At 38.0% G+C, this 25,121-nt stretch overlaps 1 protein-coding gene across 3 annotated transcripts in view; it reads left to right on the top strand.

Annotated features, from left to right (window-relative positions):
- nphp4 (nephronophthisis 4) overlaps window positions 1-25,121 on the top strand; it is a 184,499-nt gene that overhangs the window by 1,018 nt on the left and 158,360 nt on the right. For all 3 annotated transcript variants that reach the window (XM_085343906.1, XM_085343907.1, XM_085343908.1), the window contains 2 exons: window positions 23,184-23,353; window positions 24,094-24,158. In XM_085343906.1, coding sequence (XP_085200032.1) covers window positions 23,184-23,353; window positions 24,094-24,158 — 235 coding nt within the window. The remainder of the gene's footprint in view (window positions 1-23,183; window positions 23,354-24,093; window positions 24,159-25,121) is intronic.

Consider the following 25,121-nt stretch of genomic DNA (forward strand, 5'->3'; position numbering starts at 1 on the left):
AAACCCCTCTCATGTTATTTTGGCAAACAGCGAGTCGATGATTATGTAGTAAAATCAATGTGTATTCATCCATAAATTCCATTCATTTAGGGCAGCCGTTATTTAATTAAAAGCAACTCAAAAGCTTTACCAATTAGCCGTCTTTAAATTAGCAGCATTGATTTCCCTAAGTTCTGCTATGCTCTTGAGGATCCTGTCAGCTAAAGCACAGCAAATTACAAACTGAAGTGATTGCCAATAAGTGATTCCAGTTGCATTTGATGATTTCGATTCTTTTTTCTCATCCTGCAAGTTGAAGAAGAGCTAATTTCCTTGTGAGGTAAAAATTTAGTATTAGAGAGAACTTTGAGACAAAGTTTCATAGAAAATATCATGATTGTATTACAGATGTGTGCCACTTTATGGCAGTGATCAGTTAGTCCTGGAAACTCTAATAACTGAAAAAGCACGTCATTCATTACATTGATAGAAAAATCACATTATGTCCAGTATTGCTAGAAAGACCTTTTACTCGTTCATTAACTAGTCTTTACTTGTCTGACAGTGGTAATTGTATATAATGTGGTGTAATAAATAGCTTAGTCCCCCCCCCCAAAAAACCCCCCAAAAAACAACATTATACAAATTGAAAAATGAGAGTTTTTCAATTTTGTAATTTTTATTTCAAAAATACCCCCCACTAGCCCGTTTTGATTTTGTTCACTTTGGATAGTGTGCCCAGGTTAAAGTTGTGTGGAGTAATATACAGTGTGTAGTTGTTCAGCTTAATGAACTAGACAAACTGTACAGCTCATCCTGTAACAGCAGTGCCAAAACCAATAGGAGGATCAGACAGATTCATATCTCAGAAGTATGTGATCGCATCTCCCCATATCAGTGAGACTGAAGTTTGCCTGCTGAAATTCACGTGTTATGGTGCCAAAAGTAGTAGTGCAACATCATCATGTTTCTCAATACTTTGTATTACTCTTAGTGTCAGGTTCAGACAGAATGACCTCTGTGCAAAGTGATGGAATTTTCAGCCGCCAGCAAATGTGTTTGAGCTAGTTTCATCTAGAAACGAATGACATGAGAGCTTTGCCCTTTCTGGGCCATTAGGTGAAGTCCAAACAGGCTGAAATAAGTGTGAGTGACCACATGAGACCGACAGCGGCAGGGCAAAAAAGAAAGTTGTCCATTTGTAACTGTTCAGCAGTTCTGCTAAGCACCAGCTGGGGGGTTTTGAGTAAGCCATTGCCCTTGGAGATGCTGTGATTTGCTTTCTATGATTGTGTGACAACCAATCATAAAAAAAAAAAAAAGCTGCCAGTGTAACATTGTGGAGACTTTGGTTTGTTGTGCTACTTTGGCTCAGCCTTCTCTGCTTCACACTCTCTCTGAACAGATGTGGTTGAAAAATCAATCAACTCTTTTCACTCAAGACTGTGTACTAGCTACAGAAAACTTAACATCTAATAGTGCACATAGCAGGGTGCCTCATTTAATGTGGAACTCAGTCGCGCATTAAATCGCGCAGTTGCAACTCATTAGTTATCTGCCCATGCACACAAGTGAACAAGAACAAACATGTCTGCTACCTTGCTATAATTGTCATCATGGATTTTACTTGTGCAATCAACAAGATCAGCAGTCCTGCTAAGAAATCAGCATGAGGTTGTTTGCAATTGATACACAAAACCTGCAAAAGACCCAGTGAACTATAAAATGGGCCAAGTAACTTGTGAGGAGTCTTTGGCCATGGTAGCATTTCTGCCTGGACTGAATTACAGTACAGCACCCTGGAAGCCGGCTTCCCAACCAAAACACTCTTTTTTTGTTTACTCAAAAAAAAAAAAGATACAGTGGGCGTTTAGTGTTATCCTACTGTGTTGTGCTAGTGAGATATTGAGTCTCAGAAGATACCAGAGGCTTGTAGTACAAAGCAGGATTTTGTCTTATCCAGATAACTTCTTAATTAACCCTGAGTTTGCCCCCTGACCCTTCAATTCTCTGGAAAATAGCGACACCATTGTTGGACGAGCCATTGCCCACTGTACCCACGTAGTAGGATGGGATAAAGTTTTTTTTTAAAAATAAAATCTCATATCTAGGAATTTTCCCCCAGTAAGAATTCCCCCAGTAACTTCCAATTCTAGACTTTCACATTTATTCAGTCTCACATTTATTCAGAGCGTCTTTGTATTTGTGGTTTTTGTATCAAATGTCCTACATTAGAAATCTGTTTTTTTATTTTTATTCTTTAGTTGGTCTCAAACTCTTAAAAACACCACTGAGACTGCAGCTGAAAGAATAAAAGCTAAAACCTGTCTTTTAAAAATTAATTGAATTAAATACTCAATTATATTCCATCAGATTCTCCTGTGGCCTAATGATAGAGCTGTGATACGGATAAATCTGTTAAATTATACAATCAGTATTTTTGCCAGCTCTCTTCCCAGGCTTCAAATATGGTATATTACTATAATAGATCTTGTCCAGTCTTATTGACTGCAAAGCACTTAAAGCGCTCACGTGTTTATATAGGACTTTTAGTATTAAACTGTTGTATAGTGCTTTCCCTCTCTCTCTCTCTCTCTCTCTCTCTCGCTGTCAGACACACACACTCTGCTGCTTTTTCTGTAGCAGATGTGTTGCTTTCTGTCTGCATTGTGTGTTTAACAATCAGCTGATCTGCTACCAGTACACTTATCCATGCTTGTAATTGGTTAGCCAGTTGGTCTCCTGCATGGGAAACCCTGGGTTAACTTAGTGAGCTGATAACCAGGCTCATGTGAGGGCTTATTCTGATTGGCGAAGTTAAAATCAGTCAATCCAGAAAACAGAGTTGCAGAGGGGTGCAACATAACTAAGATTGCCCTTTGGGACAGCTACAAGTACTTATGTAATGCTTGGTGTGATTTAGCACATGTATTAATATTTTTATGTTTATTGACTTGGGATTGTAGTTGTATGCAGTTTCAGTCAAAGGTCAGATTTGTTGCACTTTAGTCTTTACGATTCATTTTCTTTTTTTCCAAACATGGTCTCAGTCTGTTCAGAGTCTTTGAGTCTTTTCTTCTCTGTAATCAAGGGGAACAAAAACGGGGAACAAAAAAGTATTTTTGATGTCAAGCTGCTTGGTGTACTCTGTGAAAGATCTGCTTTGATGATGAAATTTTCAATTTCTTATTGAAAATACCGAAGGGAATGTTGTGACAGCCAAAGACTTGAGATACAAAAGATAAAATATACCGCACTGATATTGAAGTGCACCGCAACTTGGATGATCTTCATCCGTTGGGTGGGTTTCCTACAAGAGAAATATACCAGGTCAAATCTTGATTGAGTGGATGATGTCTGGAGTTAGTCCCCTAGGCGCTTCATGGTGTCTGCACGCTGCTCCAAATACTTAAGACAGGGACAAATTTTCGTATGTGGATCAATGAAAGAATCCATATATTCAAATGGAAAGATCCTCTTTTCAGCCAGGAACCCACCAGGGACTTTCCTGTACTGTGAGTAAACTCATGATAGCAACAAGTAGCTTTTTGTGCATCACCAGAGCTTTATTGGTTAGGTGTGAGGATAGTTTGCCAAAGAAGCTCCCACTGATGCACTAACATCTAATGCCCCTACCATGCAGTTTACTAAGGGTTCACTTTATATCAATGCTGGCAGCATTGGAATTTTCCTTGTAATGTCAAGCCTCCTTTCTACTTTCAAACCACAAGTAAGATCAGAGCTGAATCTGATAAATCCCCTCGATTTAAAAACAGTATTTTATTTCAAATGTAACTGTGCCGTCAATCCACACATCTACCCACCCACCTGCTTAAATCACTTTTTTAATGTAAGTGTGCATGCGGTGAAAAAGTTCAAGCTTTTATATTTCAGCCATTACTGAGATTTAAAAAGAGAGGTCTTGTTAAATCACGACGTGCTGTTAGATTTGCTTGTAGATTAGTCCGCCAGTTAGCCATCTCATCTTAACAGCTACTTTAACACTGGATGTTAAATGATTTACAACTGAAGTGGCTGTAATGTGTCTTTTATGTATTACATGAATACATTATTTTAGTTTGCAAAGACTGCTACATGTGGTGATTGTGACTGGATGCCATATTGAAGTTCCACATTGCATGTTGCATTTTAATTTTAATTTATGCAAGTTTGCATTGTACCCCAAAATGGTGAGCTTCTGGTCCTGGCAAGCAGTGAGTTTGTTCTAAGAAGGTCCTTCAAAAGGACTGACAGCAGAGTCAACGTGTAAGTCTCAAAAGATTAGACATAGAATTTTTGAGGTAAAAGTACTGCCAGAGCCATTCAGCAGATGGTATGACCCCTACAGAGCCCTAATGTCGTTACAAGAAAGTGCCATCTAAATCCAGAGATCTCTGGCAGCTGCTAAACTGCTAAATTTTGGAAACAGGAATTATGTACCTCCCTCTAAATTACAGAAAAGTCAGGTTTTTAGTTTTGCATATAAGACATCTTCTATAAGAGAATCTTGGGGATGCCACCTTCAGTTTGTGCAGTAACTAAAACCACTCTGATGCAGAATAGTCACCCTGCTGATGGTGGGGCTGTATTATCTTCTTGTCTGACGAGTGACTGCATTTACCTGCCAGAAGCTTTCTTTTGAAAAGCCCTTAAGTTGTGAACTACATAAGGTGCCCCTGTGTAGTCGCATTCCTTGAAAATGTTGTCTCCCTGCATCATATTTACGATAATTTACTGGGCATTTTGCCATGTTTGAGCAGATTTCTGGAGAACAGCTGGATGTGTGTGTTCTCTCACTCAATCAAACATCTGAAGGTCTCTGCCTCCTGGTCGGAAGCCAGCGACCCACTGTTTTTATGATTGCATCAGAGCAATGCAAGCTCCTCTGTAGCTTCCAAATTTGGAGGTGCCTCATGAGTTTAGACTGTTGTACATGGTGTTTTGAGAAACCCTTTTAATGGAAGGAGTATTGTGAACTGTGGCTGGCTGGTAAATGCAGAGTGTTGCATAAGTCTTTGTGCAGAGACACCAATGAGTCACAGCTATGGCACATTCATGATTTCCAGTTTTGTCACCATCTGTTTTCTCCCCTTTCCTCTGCGTGATGTTCTTTTGATCGAACAATATCTCACAGTGAATGGCCTTACTTTGATCCGCCGTAATAGTCATAGCCTGTACAAAAAAAAACCTCCGCTTGGTGTCCCAATAAGCATCCAAATCCAATTATCCATCCAGGGTAATAATATAAACCACATCATATCCTATCATGATGATAAAGTGGGCCTGGCCCTCTCTGTGTCATGCCGCAAGAGCTCCGCTAGCTTTTTTTTTTTTTTTATTGGATTTGGCCCAATGCACTTGCATTCATGCTGGTGTTTATGAGTGGCAAATTGCTGTTTGATATCCAAATAACGTCGGGGGGGGGGGTTCTCTCCTATGTTACAGGAGCACAGGGAAAATTGCAAGGCACCCCCCTCCCCCCAGTCAGCCATGATGGATTGGTTTTAATATCTGGTGAAAAGCTAAGATGCACGGTGATTAAAAAGAGAGTGCTTACTAATTTTTTTCCCTCTCTTTGCATCTCTTTCTTTCCCGATAGAGGAATGACATCTTGTCAACTGTGCCAGCTCCTTCGTGGGTTGTTTTTAATTGTTAGGTCAGACTTATTAGGCTTTTATTTTGAAAGTAGTGCCATTTTAATTGCCATGCCAAGCCTTCAGTGGGTCTGAAAAAGATTTATGCATGCAAAACAGAAACTACTGTGAAGTCCAGTCGTAGTTTCAGACCTTCTGAATCAAAATGAACCTTGTTTTGTGATGTGTTTGACTTGTGTGTCAAATATGTCCCTTTTGAGAATTTTTTTATTTTTTTGTAATCTTTTTGTTGTTGTACAACTCAATATGTCCTGAATTATCAAACTTACACTTACTTCCCCGGTTGTTGGTTTTCTCAAATCATGACTCAGATTGTTTGTGAGGTATAGGGATATTTTAACTCTCCTTTGAACACATTGAGGCAAAGGGAGCGCTGTGATCAGTAGAGGGCAATGTTGTGCTACAGATGCACAGATTTAGGAGTCGAGAGAATGGTAGAGAGAGAAATGTGCATCTTTCTGCATTGTCTCTCACTGTGATCACTCCATTTGAACTCCCTGCCTTCACGGGGAGCCAGTGGTTTCTTCTCATATGTGCAACATTATCAGGCCGACAGATGGGCTTGAGAGAAAAGGCCAAGCTTTGTTCGTGTCCGTGCAACCTCTGTTTCTCTAGGTCTGCAAATGCTATTTGGCATTGCATGCTATAAACTAAGAGTAACATACACACACGCGTGTGTACACACACATGTTTATTCCTCACAATGTTACTAAAAACAGTACCCTTTATACCAGCATACGCATCATCACACACGCATTATTACATGACTTCAAAGAAGTAAAAAGCAGACAGTGCTTCACCGATGGGAAAATATTTAAACATCAGATGTGCAATTCCGCCACTTTTGTTTCTTGAAAAGTTTTTCTCTTAAGAACAAACTACTTTCAAAGTGAAGAATCCCTTATGGTTCAAACTTGAGCTCTGAGTAATGAGTACAAGGCAGCAGACACACTCATCTGCAAAGTGTAAGTTTCTAAAACATACAATAGATTGCCAAATTTAAGCTGTCAGAGCTGTAACAAAGCCACAGTTAAAGCCTCAACCCTTTCTACTTTTCCTTGCTTTCTTAAAGCAGAGACATACTCCAGCAAGGCTTGCTCAGATGAGGGGGGGAAAAAACTTCTCTTTGAAGTCTGGTGTATTTGTTGTGTGCCATGCACAGTGTTTTGCAGTCTGCCACGTATGACTCCACACATGATTCCCAGCCACTCAACCGTGGACATCGAGCTGTCACATACGTCTTTTCGGAAAAATGTGACATGATCTAACTCTCATGTCCACTTTTCATGTCACTCCGTGAGAAGAGAAGAGCTTAACATAAATTATGTTCATCCCTGGTAATTTTAGCTGTTTTAGGTTGAATACAAGGAAACATCTGTAATGGTATTATTCCACTGATTCATTTCAGTTTACCAGACTTTTTCTCTGATGATGGATTGCATGGCCTGTATGTTGGTAACCATACCAGTTTATGTATATTTTATTCATATAGCAAGAAATATATGCACTTAGCTGCCACTTAATTAGGTACACCTTGATAGTGCTGGGTTGTACCTCCTTTTGCCTTCATAACTGTCCAAATTCTTAGTGTCATGGACTTAACTAGGTGCTGGAAATATTTATTTGTGATATTGATCCATATTGACGTGACCTGTTCCACCACATCCCAGTGGTGCTCTGTTGGATTGGGAGCTGATGACTGTGGAGGCCATTTGACTACCAGCGAACTCACTGTAATGTTAAAGTAGCCGGTTTTAAATGATTTAAGCTATGTGACATGGTGTGTTAGCTGACAGTAGTTGCACCTGGTGTGGTCTTCTGCTGCTCTAGACTCTCTGTTTCAAGGTTCAGTGTGTTTAGAGAAGCTCTTCTGCAAGCCTTGGTTGTAACAAGTGATTATTTCCTAACCTCCAGGTGAAAATCACATCAACAAGAGAGCTGCTGGTCACTTAATCCCTTTAAGTCTCTCTCTTCTCCATTCTGATGCTTGGTTTGAACTTCAGAAAGCCATTTCGACCATTTCTGCATGCCTAACAGCACAGAGTTGCTGCCATGTGATTCGCCGATTAGATAATTGTTTGTTGCAGTTGAACGGGTTTACCTGATAAAGAGGCCAGTGAGTGTATATTTTTCAAATGCAATTCCATTAAAAAATATATATCCTGACTGACTAAAAAAGAAAAACCCAAAACCGTCACACGGTGATAGGTATAATTGATGTTAGTATCTGTACTGGCTTTTATATTGAATTGATATTCATCCATAATTCTGTAAATAGAAGCCTTTCTAAAAGGAGGCTATATCTATGCCACAGCAACTATTGCATTTACTGTGTTTTTCATTTACTTTGTTAAAGTTAGCCCACATGTTTTACCCTCTTTGCTCTAACTATAGTCCACAGATTGTAAACAAAGTTAGAGTGACTGGGAGAAAACATTAATTACACAGTAGGCAGTCTGAAAATGCCTAAAGTTAAAAGACTTAAATGACTCAGTGGTGTCCATATACTGATGAGAGGATGACAGCTCTGGAGCAGTATTTTAGCGCTAATATAATCATCAGTTGATAAGTCTATAAGTAAGTAAGTACATTTTATTTATATAGTGAATTTGAAATTGAAGTACAGTAAAAAATAAAAGGGTTCCTAAAAATTCATGGTACACACTATTTACATAAAGTACCACAACAACAACAATAACTTGTGCTTCAGCCACAGTTCCAAAGATTAGCATTTTCTAAAAGGTTGACAAAAAAGGTATATATTTAGTTTAGATCTGAAGGTTGGAGGTCACATGGGAGGAGTACCAACTCCTTTTAAAATGAATTTCAGCAGCACTCAAGAGTGGTTGGTAAGCAGTCCTTAATGATTTTGAGGGAGAATGTGGACATAGCTGTTTTAATAAAAAAAAAAAAAGAGTTAAAAGTGCCCAAGTTATTCATCAAGCTCTCAGTTAATAGTGGAGGAACAAACAATATGTCCTCTGTTTTGAACTTAGTTAACTGTATGAAACTGTAAGCCATCTATTTTTTAATATCCAAAATGTACTCATTGAGCTGCATTATGGAACAGTGATTTTCAATATTTAAAGGTAAAAACAGATAAATGATATTACAAGATTTTATGTTGGTGGGAGGAACAAGAAAAAAGAAACAGACCCCAAGATTGATCCTTGCAGAACTTCAGATGTCATAACTCGTGATACAGAGGAATATTTTCTAGCGTTAACTGAGAGAGGGTTTTTTTTGTTTTTTTTAGAGTGTTCGTGAGTTTTAGAACTTTAGACAAAAATGGTAGATTTGAGAAAGGTGGACAATTACTCAGGACATCCACTTCCAAATGTAATTTCTGTAAGAAAGGTTGGACTACTGTGTGCTTAATACATACCATTTCAGTATATAGGACCATAAAAATATGATATTATATAGCATAATAAAATTTTATCTGGTGTTAACAAACAGCAGATACAATTTTTAACTCACAGCATGAATCTTTTTAACAGATTTTATGCTTTTCACGTTTAATTTCATGGTGTTTTGTCCCTACTGTGTGGAGATGCCCTTAAATTGCCAGCACTTAATTGAGAAAGCACTTGCCTCATAAATGCAGAGTGAGCATTTTAATTTTAGGCCTGTCTTGATGGCAAATTGGTATTGATTGGTTTTTGTCCACTCAATTCATACATGAATCTGGCTACAAATTCATTTAATGTAAATTTGCAAAACAAAAACAGAACAAATAATGAATTGCTAAATTCATTTTTGCAGCAATAACACTTAAAGTAAAAATAAACACCAATATATGCAATGAAAAGTAAGCCCATAAACCAAACAGAATCAAACATGCCACTGTTTCTGCCCCTACAAATGTCCACAGATTGGTAAAACTTCTCACTAGATCACTCTATAATGAGTTATGGCAACATACTATTGACTACTACTGTCCTATGTTTAGAATAAAGCATTTTTTTAGAAATAACACAATTATGGCTCCTAAGATGCATCTGGTGTATATCTAAAAATAGACCATAACTTGCACTAGTTTTAGATTTTATTAAACCAAAACAAGCTCTGCTGGGCCAAAGAAAAAATATCCATCTATACACAGCCATGGCTTTTTCCAGTATTGGTATTGCAGACAGGAAGCTGAAGCAGACATGTTAATTACAAGACAGCAGAGTGTAATTTACTCTTACTAATGGGCAGTAAAATGCATTGCTGGGAAAAAACTCACACTGGAAGAAGACTTTAAAATTCATATATTTAATAAATAACTTGCAAAATAACCTTGAAAAATCACTGAAATAAACATGCAGCATACTCTGTTATGACAATTAGCAGTCAGTTATGTTTCATTCGCAGCTCAGTGGGCAAATGATAGAAGTTTAGCACAGTATAGTAGGAACCTAAATGCTTTCCTTGTTATTGTTTTTTCTTTCTTTTTTTTCAAACCCAAATTGTTTTGATCCTGAATTAAATTGTGGCACCAATAATTAAATTGGGAGGTTGCAAAATACTTTACGCTAGTGCTGTTGAAGGAGGTTCATAAGTTAAGAGGATCACTAAAGCATTGGCAAATTATCTTGAGGGACATTTGAGTGTCTTTATAGAATTTTATGTTGAGGTGTTTGATACCTATTAAGTATTTTCCACTTAAAACCAAAAATGTGAATCTCATAGTGGTTTTCAATGGGATCACTAAAGCCACCCTTGATATTTTTCTGTGTGGGCCAAATAGTCTAACCTGAAGTTCAGACGGACAATGCCATTGCTCTTATGCTAAAGGCACATAGCTGAAAATTTACCCAAAGTCATTATCACATGCATTTAGAAAACATTGTGGACACACTACTTGGTTTTTTGTTGTTGTTTGGTTTTTTTTTTTTAAACAATTTGGCAAGGCTATACTTTATTTAATGAACCTTTTCAATTAATAAATGAGAAAGTAAATGTGTGGGTGGTGTCTGCTTTAATGGTGCAATTATCACCTTTATTTTCTATGCTTGGCATTCACTTAAAGCCCATGAGCTCGTCATCTTGTATTTTTATGCAACTGCCCTAACCAGAGAGGTTTTATTGAGTTTAGAGGTCTGCTGCTAGCATGTAGATGGCCTAAAGAAGTAATGAAAAACTTTTTCCTTGATAGATATTTTGCTATTGCTTCAGTGGTTTTGAATATTCAGTCGACTACACTCTAAGAAATAAAATGTTGTATTTACTCCACCCAGTTATGTCAACCGGTTCCACACAACTGGGTTAGTGAAATATAAAATGTATGATACATTTAATTTGAACAAGAAATTTTAAGTACATCTGATAAGATTTGGATAATTAAATGCAAATCAAAAGAATCATGTTGTATTAGCTGAATATCATAATGTTGATATAACTAACCTTGTTGATTTAAATTGAGAAGACTAAATAAAACCTACTCAACCAAAACAAGCTGTACTTACTTTGAGAAATAACATGTTGTATTTACTCCACCCAGTTATGTCAACCGGTTCCACACAACTGGGTTAGTGAAATATAAAATGTATGATATATTTAATTTGAACAACAAATTTTAAGTAAATCTGATAAATCTACTCACCCAAAACACGCTCTACTGAAACTATAGGATTAAATCACTTTAACAGAATTGCAACTTAGTCTATTTAAGTTTGTAAATTAAATAAATCGAACACAAGTTTATTCAGTTAACCTAACTTTAATAACACTTTGTGTAAAACTTGTTGAAGCACACTTTGAGCAATTCAAATGCTTCTAGATCTTTTCCCCCAAACAATCTTTACATATATTCAAGTGCATTTTAGGTGCAGGAAGACAAGATACAGAATGTCATGTTAAACTGAAATGATTAAAACTGGAAAGTGTTGTGATTCCAACATTTTTAACATTAACATGACTTAATTTAAACTTGATTGGGCTACAATGAAAAGCCCACAATACAGCCCTGCAAACAGCAGGTAGAAATTACTTTTGTGTCATTTTTGTCCATATTTAGAAAAATAACCTTTGCTTCAAAACTTAAACTGAAGTCCAAAGTTAGGAGCAGTCTTTTTCAGTGTAGTTGGATGTTGGTAAAGGTTCAAGAACAAAGAACGCAGAAAAGTGAAAGGCCTTGCAGAAGTTCTTGTGGCAATTCAAACTGAACAGTTTATGAAGTGCAAGGATAAGGGTTCGAGAACCTTAAAGTTCAGTGTCCTCTATAGTTCACTGCAGGCTGTTTCACTCAAGCAGTTTGTTTTTCAGAACCTGCACCTTCATGGATAGGTTGTTCCCATCCAACTCCATCAGCACCTTCTGAAGAAATTCAAATGTGTATTTCAGGTGCTTTGGGTAGCTCAGATTTAGACTATAGATTAGTCCAAGCAGGAGGGCACAACCCTTTGCCACATCACTAAGAGCTTGCAGCACAGTGCATCCTTCTATGATTACACCAATGTCCTCAGGTGTATCTGCAGAGTTTGCTCTCATGTCTGACAACATAGACTCCCAAAGTCAGCTGCTCTGTTTCTCTGCTTGCACCAAGATCCACATCCTTTAAATAAAAATTAAAAAAAGATAAGTTAATTGCGTACATATACATATGGACAAGTAAGTCCACCTTCCATTTCCAATCCCAAATTTAAAAAAGGAAAATAACTGATCGTTTTCCTTTTTTAACTTACCAAGAATTCCTTGAACAGGTCATCTGGCTTTTCATTTAAGTAGACACAGACAGCTTTCAGAATGCATTCCTGTCAAACATCAACGCTGGGATTCTGGTGGAGATAAGAACTCAATATGAGAGAAGTTTCCTATTTTGGTTCCTTTCAACCTCTTTACAAAACAAAGTCAAAAATATTAACACATAGCAGATATGTGATTAAGCAATGTTTCATAACTCACATCAGTGATGTGCAGTGAGGTTCATGATTGGTAAGGCACTGACTCCTCTGTGTCAGATTAACAAATATATGAACCCAAAAATCGAAGCTTTTCAATTTTGACATTACGTGAAAGCTTTCATTTTTGCTTTAATCAATTCTAGATTGTTCAACAATATATTTAATAATTGTGCCCCTAAAAATATTAAAATTAAATAGAAGATTAGAACTGGGCAATATGGACTTAAAATCCTATCATGACATTTTGTGGATAACAATAAGTCTGTGAAGGTTCACAGTCATCCCCAGGTCATCGTAGTCTAAGGAGCTTGGAAAGAAAAGTGAAGCTTCTTCAGTGAAGATTTCTGACACTAAACCAGAAATCAACATGGAGTCGAATTCTTTCAAACAATGTAGCAACTTAATTGATGCACATTTCTAAAATACACTACACATTCATTTCATTCTTCAAACTACAGGATCGCTGGCGCTCCCAGTGGTCATTACTGATGTCAGGGAGCAGGTGCGGTAGATGTTGGGAGTAATTTTAAAACTGTCGGTCTTAGTAGGCAAGTCTCATCTTAACAAGAATCGCAAAAGATTTTGGAAAATTACACCGAAGCAGGTTCAACAATATTTGTTAAATGTTTTCATACTTCTAACATGTGAGAGAGGTATACAAGCTAGAGTGTTAAAAAATTTGCCAGGCATCATTTGTTTAAAAAAAATGCAAAAGTATTCCCGAAAGTGTCAGATGTGTATCAGTTAGTATACATTAATCAAATTTGTCATCCTTAAATTGTTGAACTTACCAAATAATCCTCAGATGGCGATGGATTCTATCCAGGATGCTAAGCATATGCAAGTCTCAGTTGAAAATGGCGGATGATCAAACTTCCACACTGCACATGTGCAAACTCAGAAGTACGGAGAGCCTATTAGGACAATCCTCTTTAAATTAAAGTGCTCTTCATTTTAAATGAACTTTTTACATTGGATTTAATTTACTGCATTTTGTTGTATTGAAATATTATGTTGTTAATTAAATTCAAAACAACATACTTGTGTTTAAAGTTAAAAATCAATTGGTGGCATTAGTTTTAACATGAAGCATTTACATAATGCTACCAACATCAGTGTGTCATTTCTTAGAGTGTACACATAGGTATTAAACTGAGAAGTTGGTTGCAAGACATTTATACATCACCTTTTGACTGCACCATTAAAGGCACTTCAATCAGTTTATATTATAAACAGCTTTATTACTGTGTTATTGTGTTTTTAACTTCTTTAATAATTTCTTTAGGACAGATACTGCCATTTTTCAAAGACAAGAAGCTGGCTGTTCTAGGAGTTCAGTGTTTCTAATTTCTGTCTTTTGATATTTAAAAAAAAGAATATCAGTAGATGCTTACAATGGTTAACACATTCACTTGGTAAGTGAAAGGTTGCTGGTTCCATTCCAGCTGGAGACATGTATCCCATGTTGGGTTGCTTGAAGAAGGATGTCCGGAGCTACCTCCTGTGGTGACCCCTTGTGGCAAGAGAGTAGCTTAAAATAGCTCTACTATGCGCTATCTACAGTGCACAGGAATGTTTGGGGAAAATAGTATCACTTTGAATTGATTTTTAAAGCCAATTCTGCTTTTTTGGGTTGGTTTTTTTTTGTTTTGTTAAGGATGTGCTTGAGAGCGACTATATTAAGTCAAAGTGTTGATGAGTTGAGTTGCATTCTTGGTTCTTTCTCTTTGTTGCTGGAAATATAACTACATCTGCTATATATTGAAATGAATTCCTTTTAAGAATGTTTGCTTCCCCAGAATGACTCAAAAGAGAGCTCAGATAATGACTAGCTGTACAACACATATGTGGGTCTTGCTATGTCCTGTCTTCCCTTCTTTGTTTGCTTTTTATAGGGTATGGCACCTTCTCAAGTCAAAGTAGAAGGCTAATGAAAACCCTCTGTCTGAAAAGCTATATGATTGATGGATAAAGAAGCTGCCATGGCAGCATAGACAGTCCTTCAGCTTACCTCTGTGCTTAATTCCTTCTCCCGACTGGCATTCCACACTAAAAGATATACACTTCAATTATACATGGGGACGGTGGGGGCACAGGCTGCTCTGCCTTGCCTGAGAACTGATCAATATTTCAGCTCCAAGGGGACCAAACATCTAGCGGAGCAGCTGCTGCTTAACAGCTTTACACAGTAGAGTGGCACACCCAGTAATATGCAGCTATATACTGTGGGTGTGTGTATGTGTGATCGTGGGATTTCAAGGGCTGCAAGAACTACTGCCGAGGTGACAGTAGGGAGAGATGAGAGCCTTGAGGAGGTTTTAGGTGTGTGTGTGTGTGTGGCTGCTTTCTACTGTGTGTGCTGTGTATTGACTTGATTCTTACTTGACTGTTCTTTCTCCATCCCTATCTCATTTCTCTTTCTGTCACTCCCTCTTTTCCCTCCACAGACAAACACACATACACACAGAGCTCGTCCCTATAATTCGGCTATCAGCGCTCCCCGGGGTCTGCACTGCCTCTGTGTGTGTGTTCAGACAGAAGAAAAGAAAGAGAATCTGTCTGTCTCATACTTTGTTGTTTCAGGCTTAGACATGTCAATTCAATCTTTACCTATTTGTATCTGAAGTCTGGCAGACTTCCTCTATTTTCTTTCATTGTTTTATATTTCCTGCATTCCTTCTGTATTGTGATGCATTTCCAGGATTCAGACAGTGCCCACAGTTTGTTTGCGAGGCATTTCAGACAGGATTTACAAAATGTCAGGAGACCAAAACCTGGGTGACAAGCTAAGACTTAGAGCGAGTGCTGAGATCTGTTGCTGGCGAAGCTGGGATGTTGTAGAATTTTGTCGGAGTTTGAGACAAAGCTGCAAACAGAGGCAGACAAACCGAAGTGGTTGAAGTCAGAAAATGATTGTGAATGTTGTGCTGATCATGAGGAATCATGAGAAAACTGGCCTAGGAGAGTTCAGGCTGTGTTCGAGAATAAAGGTGGTCATACCAAATATTGCCATTCAAGCTCCACCATTTATGGTTGCACATTTCAATGAATTGCTGCAACTATTTCCCACTTTCTTAACAACAGAACTGAGGGGTGGTTTAAGACTTTTTCACAGTAGTGTAAGAAACATATCCAGAAATCCAGGCCAAAACTTCAACATTTCTTGATATTTCATTCACCATTTGAATAATGTGATTGGTTACAGTTATGTGTATGTGATTTAGTGCTGCAAGATGGTAGACATAGACAACATAGCACAATAGACATTCTATTACCAGAAGACTTCACATACAATATATTTTACTTTCACATTTTGTTCTCGTTGGATGTCATTTTGAAAGGATTTCATCACTTTAAATTTTACTAAATAAAACTAAAAATAAGAAACCTATCACCAGACACTTTTCTCAAACGTGAATGGTTTATTATTCTAGCATTCCTTATTGACAATTCCTGATAGTGAATTTATAATGAATAAATTCTGATTTAAATCAGAAGCTGTTTGAAGAAAACAATTAAATTCTACATTTTGATCATCCCCACACATTCATATCAACAAAAGTATTTACATTTACTTTCAGTGGACAGAAAGTAAATGTAGTTCTTATTTAGTCTACTTATATTTTAAGTGATTTCACTAGCTGTTAAAGTTTTCTGTAGTAAAATAGCCTAAGATTTTTGAACACTGAGAATTACTGCTCTGTGAAAGTTCTTGCTGGATAGAAATCGCATCACTGTCACCTCATTCCTCAGAGGGATTCCACATAATTGGGCTATTTCTCCAGTAATTGCTGCAGTCCTCTTTGCCTGATAGCTCGGCTTTTGCCTGTCCTTCACTTGTTTTTTTTCCCTCTCTTTTTTGTCCTTATAACATATCAAACCTCTTTTTTTAAACAACTTCAGCCACATTACACATCTCCTGGGATGCAGCATTTATTACCACTGTGAATGCAATCCAAGCCGGCCCCCCCTTCACTTAAACCCATCGCCGAAGTGATAGAAAAAAAAACACATTTTCTCATCAGCTCCAGCTTTAGGCTCTCGCTTGCTGCATCCTCTGTCTTCAGTGTTCCAAAAAGAACTTTTCTTTATAAAGAATAGAACATAACAAATTTATTAGGCCGCCTGTCATGAAAACAGTAAGGCACAAATATTTAACAAAATCTATCAAAACCTTGTTTAAAACTAAGAATTCATGGATAAAAATGTCATTTTGATTAAAGAGCTCGCACCTACTGTTGGATTAAACATTACAGACATAACAGACTCCATCCATTCTCTTCCGCTTATCCTTGTCAGGGTTGTGGGGTGCCTGGAGCCTATCCTAGTTTCTTAGGGCGAGAGGCAGGGTATGCCCTGGACAGGTTGCCAGTCTGTCGCAGGGCTAACACATAGAGAAAGCAACCATTGGCACCCACATTCAAACCTATGGGTAATTTAGAGTTACCAATTAACCTATCCCTACTAACTGCATGCCTTTGGAATGTGGGAGGAAGCATGTGTGCCTGAAAAAACCCCACGCAAACACAGGGAGAACATGCAAACTCCACAGATGATTTAGTTAATTACCAATATTGATATAAACCTTACATTGGGTGATGATTTAATAAACTCTTTAAGAACTATGTAAATTTTCAAAAGCTTATTTTGGCAAAGGTAAGAGTATAAGTGCTAGTCATTTATTCAATTCCAAATTTATCCAGGAACAAAAACCACTGCAGCTGGATTCGGTGATCGTTTTTCATAACATGATTAAGATCATTTCTGTGCTGGAGCCCAGTGTGCTTCACATAGATGATCGTTTTCTGACAAGGAAGAATGATGGCTGACATATCTGTCCTGTTGATACTCAACAGACTTTGGACCTGTGAGGACCTCTTGTTGAAAGTGTTTTTTGTCTGTCACACAGTCTTACCAGCCCAGAAACGATCAGTGACATTTATTACTGGCCATAAGGAAACCCGAAGCTTCTAACACTGTCATTTTCTCTGCCTCTCTATCATCCGCACCACCATCTCTCATCTCTCCTATGCTAGCGACAGTTATAGAATTTCATACCAAGAGGATTTGTGATGCTTACACCCGCTGGTTCTGTGCCTGTAAAATGATGTGCTGCGTTTCTCTTGCTTTTGCGCTCTCTTTCTCCCGCTCCCTCTCTTCCCTCTACCTCAAGGCGTTGGCTATGCTGCCAAAACTTGTATCAAAGCACTACAGCTAAGAATCTCCCTGAGCACATGTGCTTGCTTAACTTCATAAATCTTCATGAGCTGAGTTGTATGACTTTGAGTTCAACAGGGAAAGTCCAAGGGTAATAGCACATGGTATACAGCACATCTACTTGTACATCTAGAGTTTAGGGTTAAATGTATATGTGTGCTAGCTTACTGCATTGCCTAGTTGTGATTCATTGTACTTTGTTTTTATTGTGTTTTAGCTATAACAATGACTTTTAGTCAGCTTAGCTACCTACAGGTACATGCATTACATGTGAATAACACAGGCATGCAGACATAGGGAACTGGCTGGTTAGCTAAATCCCAGGTAGCTTACACTTTTGTTCCCAGGCTCCTAGCCAATGTGTGGGCTAAATGGAAATGCCCTGTTTGCTTTTCTTTTGGGAAGCCTCCAATGGTTGAACAACAGGTCGATGTCAATTATACTCCAGTTGCTCTGGACCTCTGTTTGCAAAACCAATGCTCATTTGTAGCCTTTTTCTTTTGTGCATTGCCCATGGAATTCCTCTTAGTGCTTGCCTCAGTAGAACAGTTGAATGACCACCTCAGGGGGGCAAGAAGAATTAGCTTTAGCTTTTATACTCTGACAATGCAAAGACAGGATCATAAATGTGTCACTAGTGCCTATTCAGCTTCTTTAAATATAAACATATCCCATAATATAGCAATTCATGTTGCTTGTTCTGTGTTTTCTTCTATAGCCTTAAATCTCACATCATCAGTCTTTCATGGTTTCATTTGCCTCTTCTCTTTCACCCACAAAGAGGTCCCAGAAAACCTCCCCAGAAGCTGCAGACAAGCTTGTTGTTAGCAGTGACAGTGACTTCCAGCCACATGCCTCTGCGCTGATGATGTTTTAATGTCATCCCGTTTCTGTTCTTCCCTCTTTACTCAAGTTATGGGCATTGAATATTTACCCCTGTGAGAATCGATTACTGCTCTGTTGACGGTTGCCGCAGAGTATAACCTCTCATTAGAGCCGACATATGCTGCGCCTGGCGTTGCTGCCGATGCAAGCTGTTTTTTCAATGACATCTCCCAGTGTTCCCATGGCGTTGTGAGCAAGATCTTACAACACTGCCTTGAAGTGAAAGTTGTGGGGAAAGAACTGCTATTATGTTGGATGGTAGATAGTACAAACTTAGAGATGTGGCAGTGTAATTGCTGGTTGGAACATAATACACATATATATCCATATATGGGGCTGAACATACAGAGTTCAAATTTGTCCTTTTTAAGTTTTGATAAAGTAAAGGCCATAGCCTCCAGTACAACTGGCCGATTGGTTGCTCGGTATACTTGTCCAAGTTCTATTGGTATTTGCCACTGCTACCTTTGTAAGGAGTAAAGGAGCAAGTGAGCTTCTGTGGAAAAACAAGTCACTATTTGGCCCACCCTGACAGAGATGGCTGTGTTTTTATTCAAAGTGATGGACAGAAGGTTGAGTGTAAACGCTTTGTCGTATGTTTTGTTTCATATTGTGACACATTTTTTTCTGCTGGCAGTGTCAAGACTGCACGAAGACCGGTTCAACCCCCAGACTGCTACGATAGCAGCGTGCTCATATAATACATGCAGTGGTTATGTGGTTTAGTATTCTCTTGCTGAAATATACAACACTTTACCTGAAAAATATTTTGTCTGGATGGGAGCACATGCTGTATAAATCCCTCAGCATTGATGATGCCTTTCCAGATATGCCCAAATGTGCTACTGATCTTGCCTGAGCTTGCCATTCAAAATAAGCTAATATTTTTCTTAAAATCATACATTTTCTCAGTTCAAACACTTGATATGTTTTCTATGTTCTACTGTAAATAAAATTTGGGTTTATAAGATCTTCAAGTCTTTGTCTTTTGTTTTTATATACATTTTATACAGTGTTTGGACTTTGGCTCTGTTCAGAAACAGTCCATCCAGCCATCACTATTATTATGCAATACATGGTTGCGGAGCTGTCTTGGGGCAGGAGGCAGGGTAAATTGTGGACAGTTTGCCAATCTGTTGCTCGGCTAATGTACAGAGACCGATAACCATACAGTCTCAAGGGCCATTTAAAATTACCAGTTAACCTAACATGGATGTCTTTGAGCTGTGTGAGGAAGGCAGAGTATCTGGGGAGAACTTATTAGGAACTATTAGAACTATTAGGAGACAGTACTAACTATCACACCGTTATTGTATGAAGAGTAATTGTTATATTATTATTGATTATTGATGGTAAACGTATCTCCTGTAAGCAAGTGATAATAGAGGCAGGATCTTAACAACACAGACGAGCGAAGAACGCTCCACCTGTGAATTTGTACTAGAAAATGACCTAAATAAGACTCAGTATAGCTACAGCAGTATCAGTCAGAACACTTGTTATTATTTTATCTTTAGTTGAGCTTGTCTGTTTCAAAATGTTCAGTCACGGCTGTTCTTTTTAGCTCTGACTACATTTCGTCTGTAAATCTGAATAATTGCAAATTGAATATGGGAGCTATTTGCTCTATGGGGACATGAAGTGGGATTTTTTTTTGTTCCAGAGACTGGACTGAAATCAATTTGGAGTTGTATCAAAGCATTGGAGCGTATGAAAAAGGAATTCAAGCTTGAACTGGAAATTCATCATGAACAATGTCCATATTTGGATTGCTTTTAGACTGGGGACTGCGTCTTTAACTGCAATGCAGATTCTACAGTATCACGGTGGGAGGGAACTTGGGTGAACATGATAGAATATGCCCCCCCCCCCCCCCCCCCCCCCCCAAAAAAAAAAAAAAACCCCAAAATGTCTTGTTATACAACTTGGGGATAGGTTCAAAAGAAGTTCGTTCAAAAATGAGGCTTTGATTTGGGAGTTAAGGTTGGAAATAAATAAACTGAGTGAAAGTAAAGTTTTCAGTCCATGAATACTGAATGACATGCATCTAGGGATGTGGGATATTTTTACTTTCTCAGCTCAGCCAGTGTTTGTTGTTGCTAAAATATCTGTCTGAATTCCAGCTCAGCAAACAGAGTAAATGCTCAGTGAGGAAATGTACACCATCATTTCTGAGAATAAGGGAGGATTTGGATTAAAACAGATTGAGTATTTTAAAATTTAATACAAGTTTCTCTAAAATTCTTCATTGGAAGCTTGTTGATCAAAATGATTTCCTCAACAGTTCTCAGCTTCTATGTTTAGGCTTTGAACAAAGGGAAATATGTCATTGTTGAATTTCTTCCAACAGGGAGTTTCTTTTTTAGCAGAGACACCAGTTTGTGAACCACACTATTCTGTAAGTGTCAGCTTCCTTGTTGATGAGGCAAAGACTAGTGGGTGTAGATACAAGCAGACAAATAACTAAACCAAACCATACGAGTACCTTTACTTCCCATGTTTTACATTTGTATTCACCAGTGTTTGTATTTTGAAAAGAAGTCATTTAAACTCACCGTGCATAGAGATAAAAGCGATGTGGCCGAAATAGGAATGCCTCAGAGGCTTTGAATTTGAATAAATGGCTCAGTGGTGGCTGATAGCTGGGTCTAAAGATGAACAGGGTCTGCCTCAGTAGGCTGGGAGAAATTGGTTCTATATTTCAAGATAGCTCATGTCTACTTATACCGTTTTGTTTTTTTTTTCCTTTTGATGCCGTCATGTTCTTCTCTATGGTTTTGAAAAACAACAGGCTTTATTGTGCTCAGGGACGAATGGATCAGAGAGAATTTGTGGGCCTCTTTATCTTATTCAGGCCTTTGTGCATGTAAATCAGTGTGGCTCTGCTGTAGGTAGGCTGTTATTTCGAATTTGAATGACTGTCCCTTCTGAACTAGTTAAATAAAAAAAAAAACCAAGGTCATCCTCACCTGCATAATCCTATGGTTTCTTTATCAGGGGACATTCCCTCCTCTTGAATGTTAGATTTGCCAATCAGGTATTCTGGTCAGGATGTTTGGCTCATTCTTTTTAGAGACCTGCAATATGGAGACTGACACAGATGTGCTTGGAGTGACCACAGAGAATCCGAAGATGGTAAATGGTAGAAATTTTGAAGTCTTTTTAAAATAAAGAAAAACATCTAACAAGATGTATGCTATCGTGATTGGAACGAAGACAAGCAATCTGTTACAATTACAAAGCAATTAAATAAATCAAAGAAATATGCTTGTGAGCAACCTGTACAGCTGTTGCTGTTTTCCTGTCAATATTATTCAAGAATGAAGCTTGATTGCATGTTGACGTATTTATTCTGTGTACCATGTTTCGGGCTTGCTGGCTTGTTTGTTTGTTTCTTTCTCTTTGTACTTATGTACCTTTTATTTCCTACCATATGAAGTGGCTATTAATAGCCACATTGATTTCATTCACAGTGATCTGAAGTGAATGCATACCAGGTGCACACTAAATATCTCTGCACTGTGTGTTTTATGTGGTATGGTATTTTTTTCACTGTTTTTTAAATGAATTAATGACCTGGGGAGAGGGAAGCCATGTGCCTTTAAAAAATCCTAGTCAGAACAACTATGTGTAGAATTTCTGTGTAGTCATGGCAACTTTCAATTTGTTTTAATGGTGTACTTTTGTAAGGTGGTAAATCAGTTTCTTGTTTTTAGCCGTTTATTCTCAGTGTCCCCGGGATCCTGGTTTCGTAGTCCAAATAGTAAATGTGTATTTTGTTCCTAGTTTGATTATCCTTGTACTGCAGTAACTCAAATGACAGCAACATTTGATGCTTCAAGCTGAAGTAGGTACCAGGGGATTGTACACCATCTGTACTTGTTTATAGGTCATTTCCCTGAAATGATTTTCAACATACGCACACAGTTTAATGGCTATATGTCATATAAACCTTCTTGAGCTTAGTACTGTCTGCATTATGCTTTCAATTTGTGCTAAATATGGAACATACATCTAAAAACATGTATTAAAATTGCTTGCTTGCCTAGTTATTGTTCTCATTGTTCTGTTACTTGTTACACTTATTACATTAATATTCGTAACCTGTTATTTTGTAAAATACATTTTTAAAGCAAATGTTTATTAATATAGTGTTAATGTAAACACTAATTTGCATACAGTGTTTAGTGTAATTTACTTTAAAACCATGTGCTGAGTCATGAAGTATAAGGAGGACGAAAGATGTTGGGGTACCTTTCACCTGTAGATGCAACTCTTCATCAGCTAAGTGATTTGAAAGTTTTGTTGTCTTCTTTAAGCAGTACAGTTTAGATCCCAGATGTCTGTGATTGACAGGTTGCTGCCTTTGTACCGTGTTATATAGAAATTTACACCTTGGATGCCACACATAGGTTAAAAAAACTATTAAACAAAGCAAGATGATGATGGCCAACACGTAAGAGGAGGCAAAACCAGGTTTCCACAAATCATTGGTCCTGTTATTTTCATTTTGGCTTAATTTCGGATCTTGTTTTACTCCTTGTGTTTCTTTTTCTAGGTACTGTATGTCCATACCTCTTTGACTTTACCCAGCACACTGTTGGTTCTGGAGTTGGTGTCATTATCACCCAGACCAGACTGCTCTCACCAGGCTCTGGGACGAGGCTTTACTGTCCTGGAGCTTTTCACCAACAGGCCAGACACCCCAGCTGCTGATGGGGAGAGAAGGTGATTAGTCCATTCTTAATTCCTCTGCCGAAGGATTAATGAACTTTCTCATGAAGAGATTATTAAAGAGCAGGTGTATTTAGAGTGAAAGAGTTTCTGCCAGAATATTATCCAGGGACTTAGAGTTCACCTAGTTTGCTTGGTCTTTCAAATTTTTAGATCAGTATTCATGTGTAACATATAGATATGGCTTTTTACTCCATGTAGACCTACTATTGTGTGTAAGGTGTTTAAATCAACTAGGGTTTGCTATGTTGGTAAGTACAGTGGAACCCTGACTTACGAAATTAATTCGTTCCTGAGGGTCTTTCGTAAGTCGAAAATTTTCGTAAGTCAAAGCACCCATCGCGCCTTTTGAGTGAACGATAGGCTATAGGCTAATTGCTAACTGCAACAACAATGCATCGTTCAAGTGGAACAGCGAAGCGCAATTACGAAAGCCAAGGGGGTTGTCACATGATTCGGAAGGCATTGTGGGCATTGTAGGCATTGTAGGCATTCTGGGCTCAGCCAATCAGAGCCAGCGGATTTCATTACGCTGGCATTTTGCCGTAACACAGGCAGAAATATTGCCGTTAAGTGCCTTCATAACTTGAATTTTTCATTAAATGGGGTATTCGTAAGTCTGGGTTCCACTGTAGTAGAATTATATGTAGCCTGTGTGTTTTTGTTATGTGGGGATCTATAGGAGTTTTCTTTACGTGTGAAGTCATGGGTGTTGGTGTTATTTTACGTCCTAGGCTGAATCTACATCACGGATCACCAAGAGCCTTGCTTCACCCTCTAATAAAGGACGCTGTTGACTGTAAGAATACTTTATTCATACTATCTATTTATCAGGTGTATTCACTTTAGGTATTTTTCACTAGAGTACTCTGGCATGAAAGCTGCTAGGACCACAGTGCATGTGGTCTTTAGCAGTATTTACTTCCAGGCCAGCGAATCTACCTGTATTTGACATTAAACTTTGACGCCCGCTTAATTTTTAGCTGGGGTTTGGAGAAACGGCTGTCAACCAAATGTTTTGAGCTGAACAGTTTTGAACTTTGCTACATTACAAAAATGTGAGCTGTTCAAAAAGTGCGTTATACCTGTGGTTCATTTGCTGCTCATACTATCTGAAGGGATTATGTCATCAGGTGTAACCTTTGGAAAGGTTACCGTTATTGTAGTGGTGACCTGTTCTGTCAGTTTTTTCTTTGTACAGAGTCAATCTGCATAAATCTAACTCACAAAACTAAATGCTCTGTACTATGAGCTACAAAATTCAGGGAAGCAAAATAAAATAGTTGCAGAAGTTATTTTAGGTCAGCTAAACTGACACAGAGATACTAAAACTTGAATGATGACTAAAGAAGTCTTTGGTGGGGAAAATCAAACAGTTGTTTGCAGTTGGTGCTAGAATAAAAAGTTACAGCTGATAAACAGTATAATAGAGAATGACAGCCAAATGCGAAATAGAGATCAGAGATATAGTAATTATAGTGAGATGATGGGACATCAGGAAGCATTGCGTGGGCTCTCTGCCATGTAAAGTGACGCAAAGATGTGTCATTTGTCAACTAGTATTTTAACTTTTTTTTTTTTAACCAGGTACCATCGCATAAAGATAGCACTTTGGTCAGCTTACATGAAAGAGGGTGTTCAAGAGAGAAAAGGCAGTGACAGATAGCCAGACGTCACACTGTAATGATGATAAAGATTTTTTTATGGCCTCTCAGCGCTTGAATCTTGTTTAAAAATAGTGATCATGACGCAAACTTTCAGA

Source organism: Diplotaxodon limnothrissa, linkage group LG20 (assembly GCF_057381915.1).
Source record: "Diplotaxodon limnothrissa isolate DT_005_m linkage group LG20, D_limnothrissa_male_GT1.1, whole genome shotgun sequence".
Lineage (NCBI taxonomy): Eukaryota > Metazoa > Chordata > Actinopteri > Cichliformes > Cichlidae > Diplotaxodon > Diplotaxodon limnothrissa.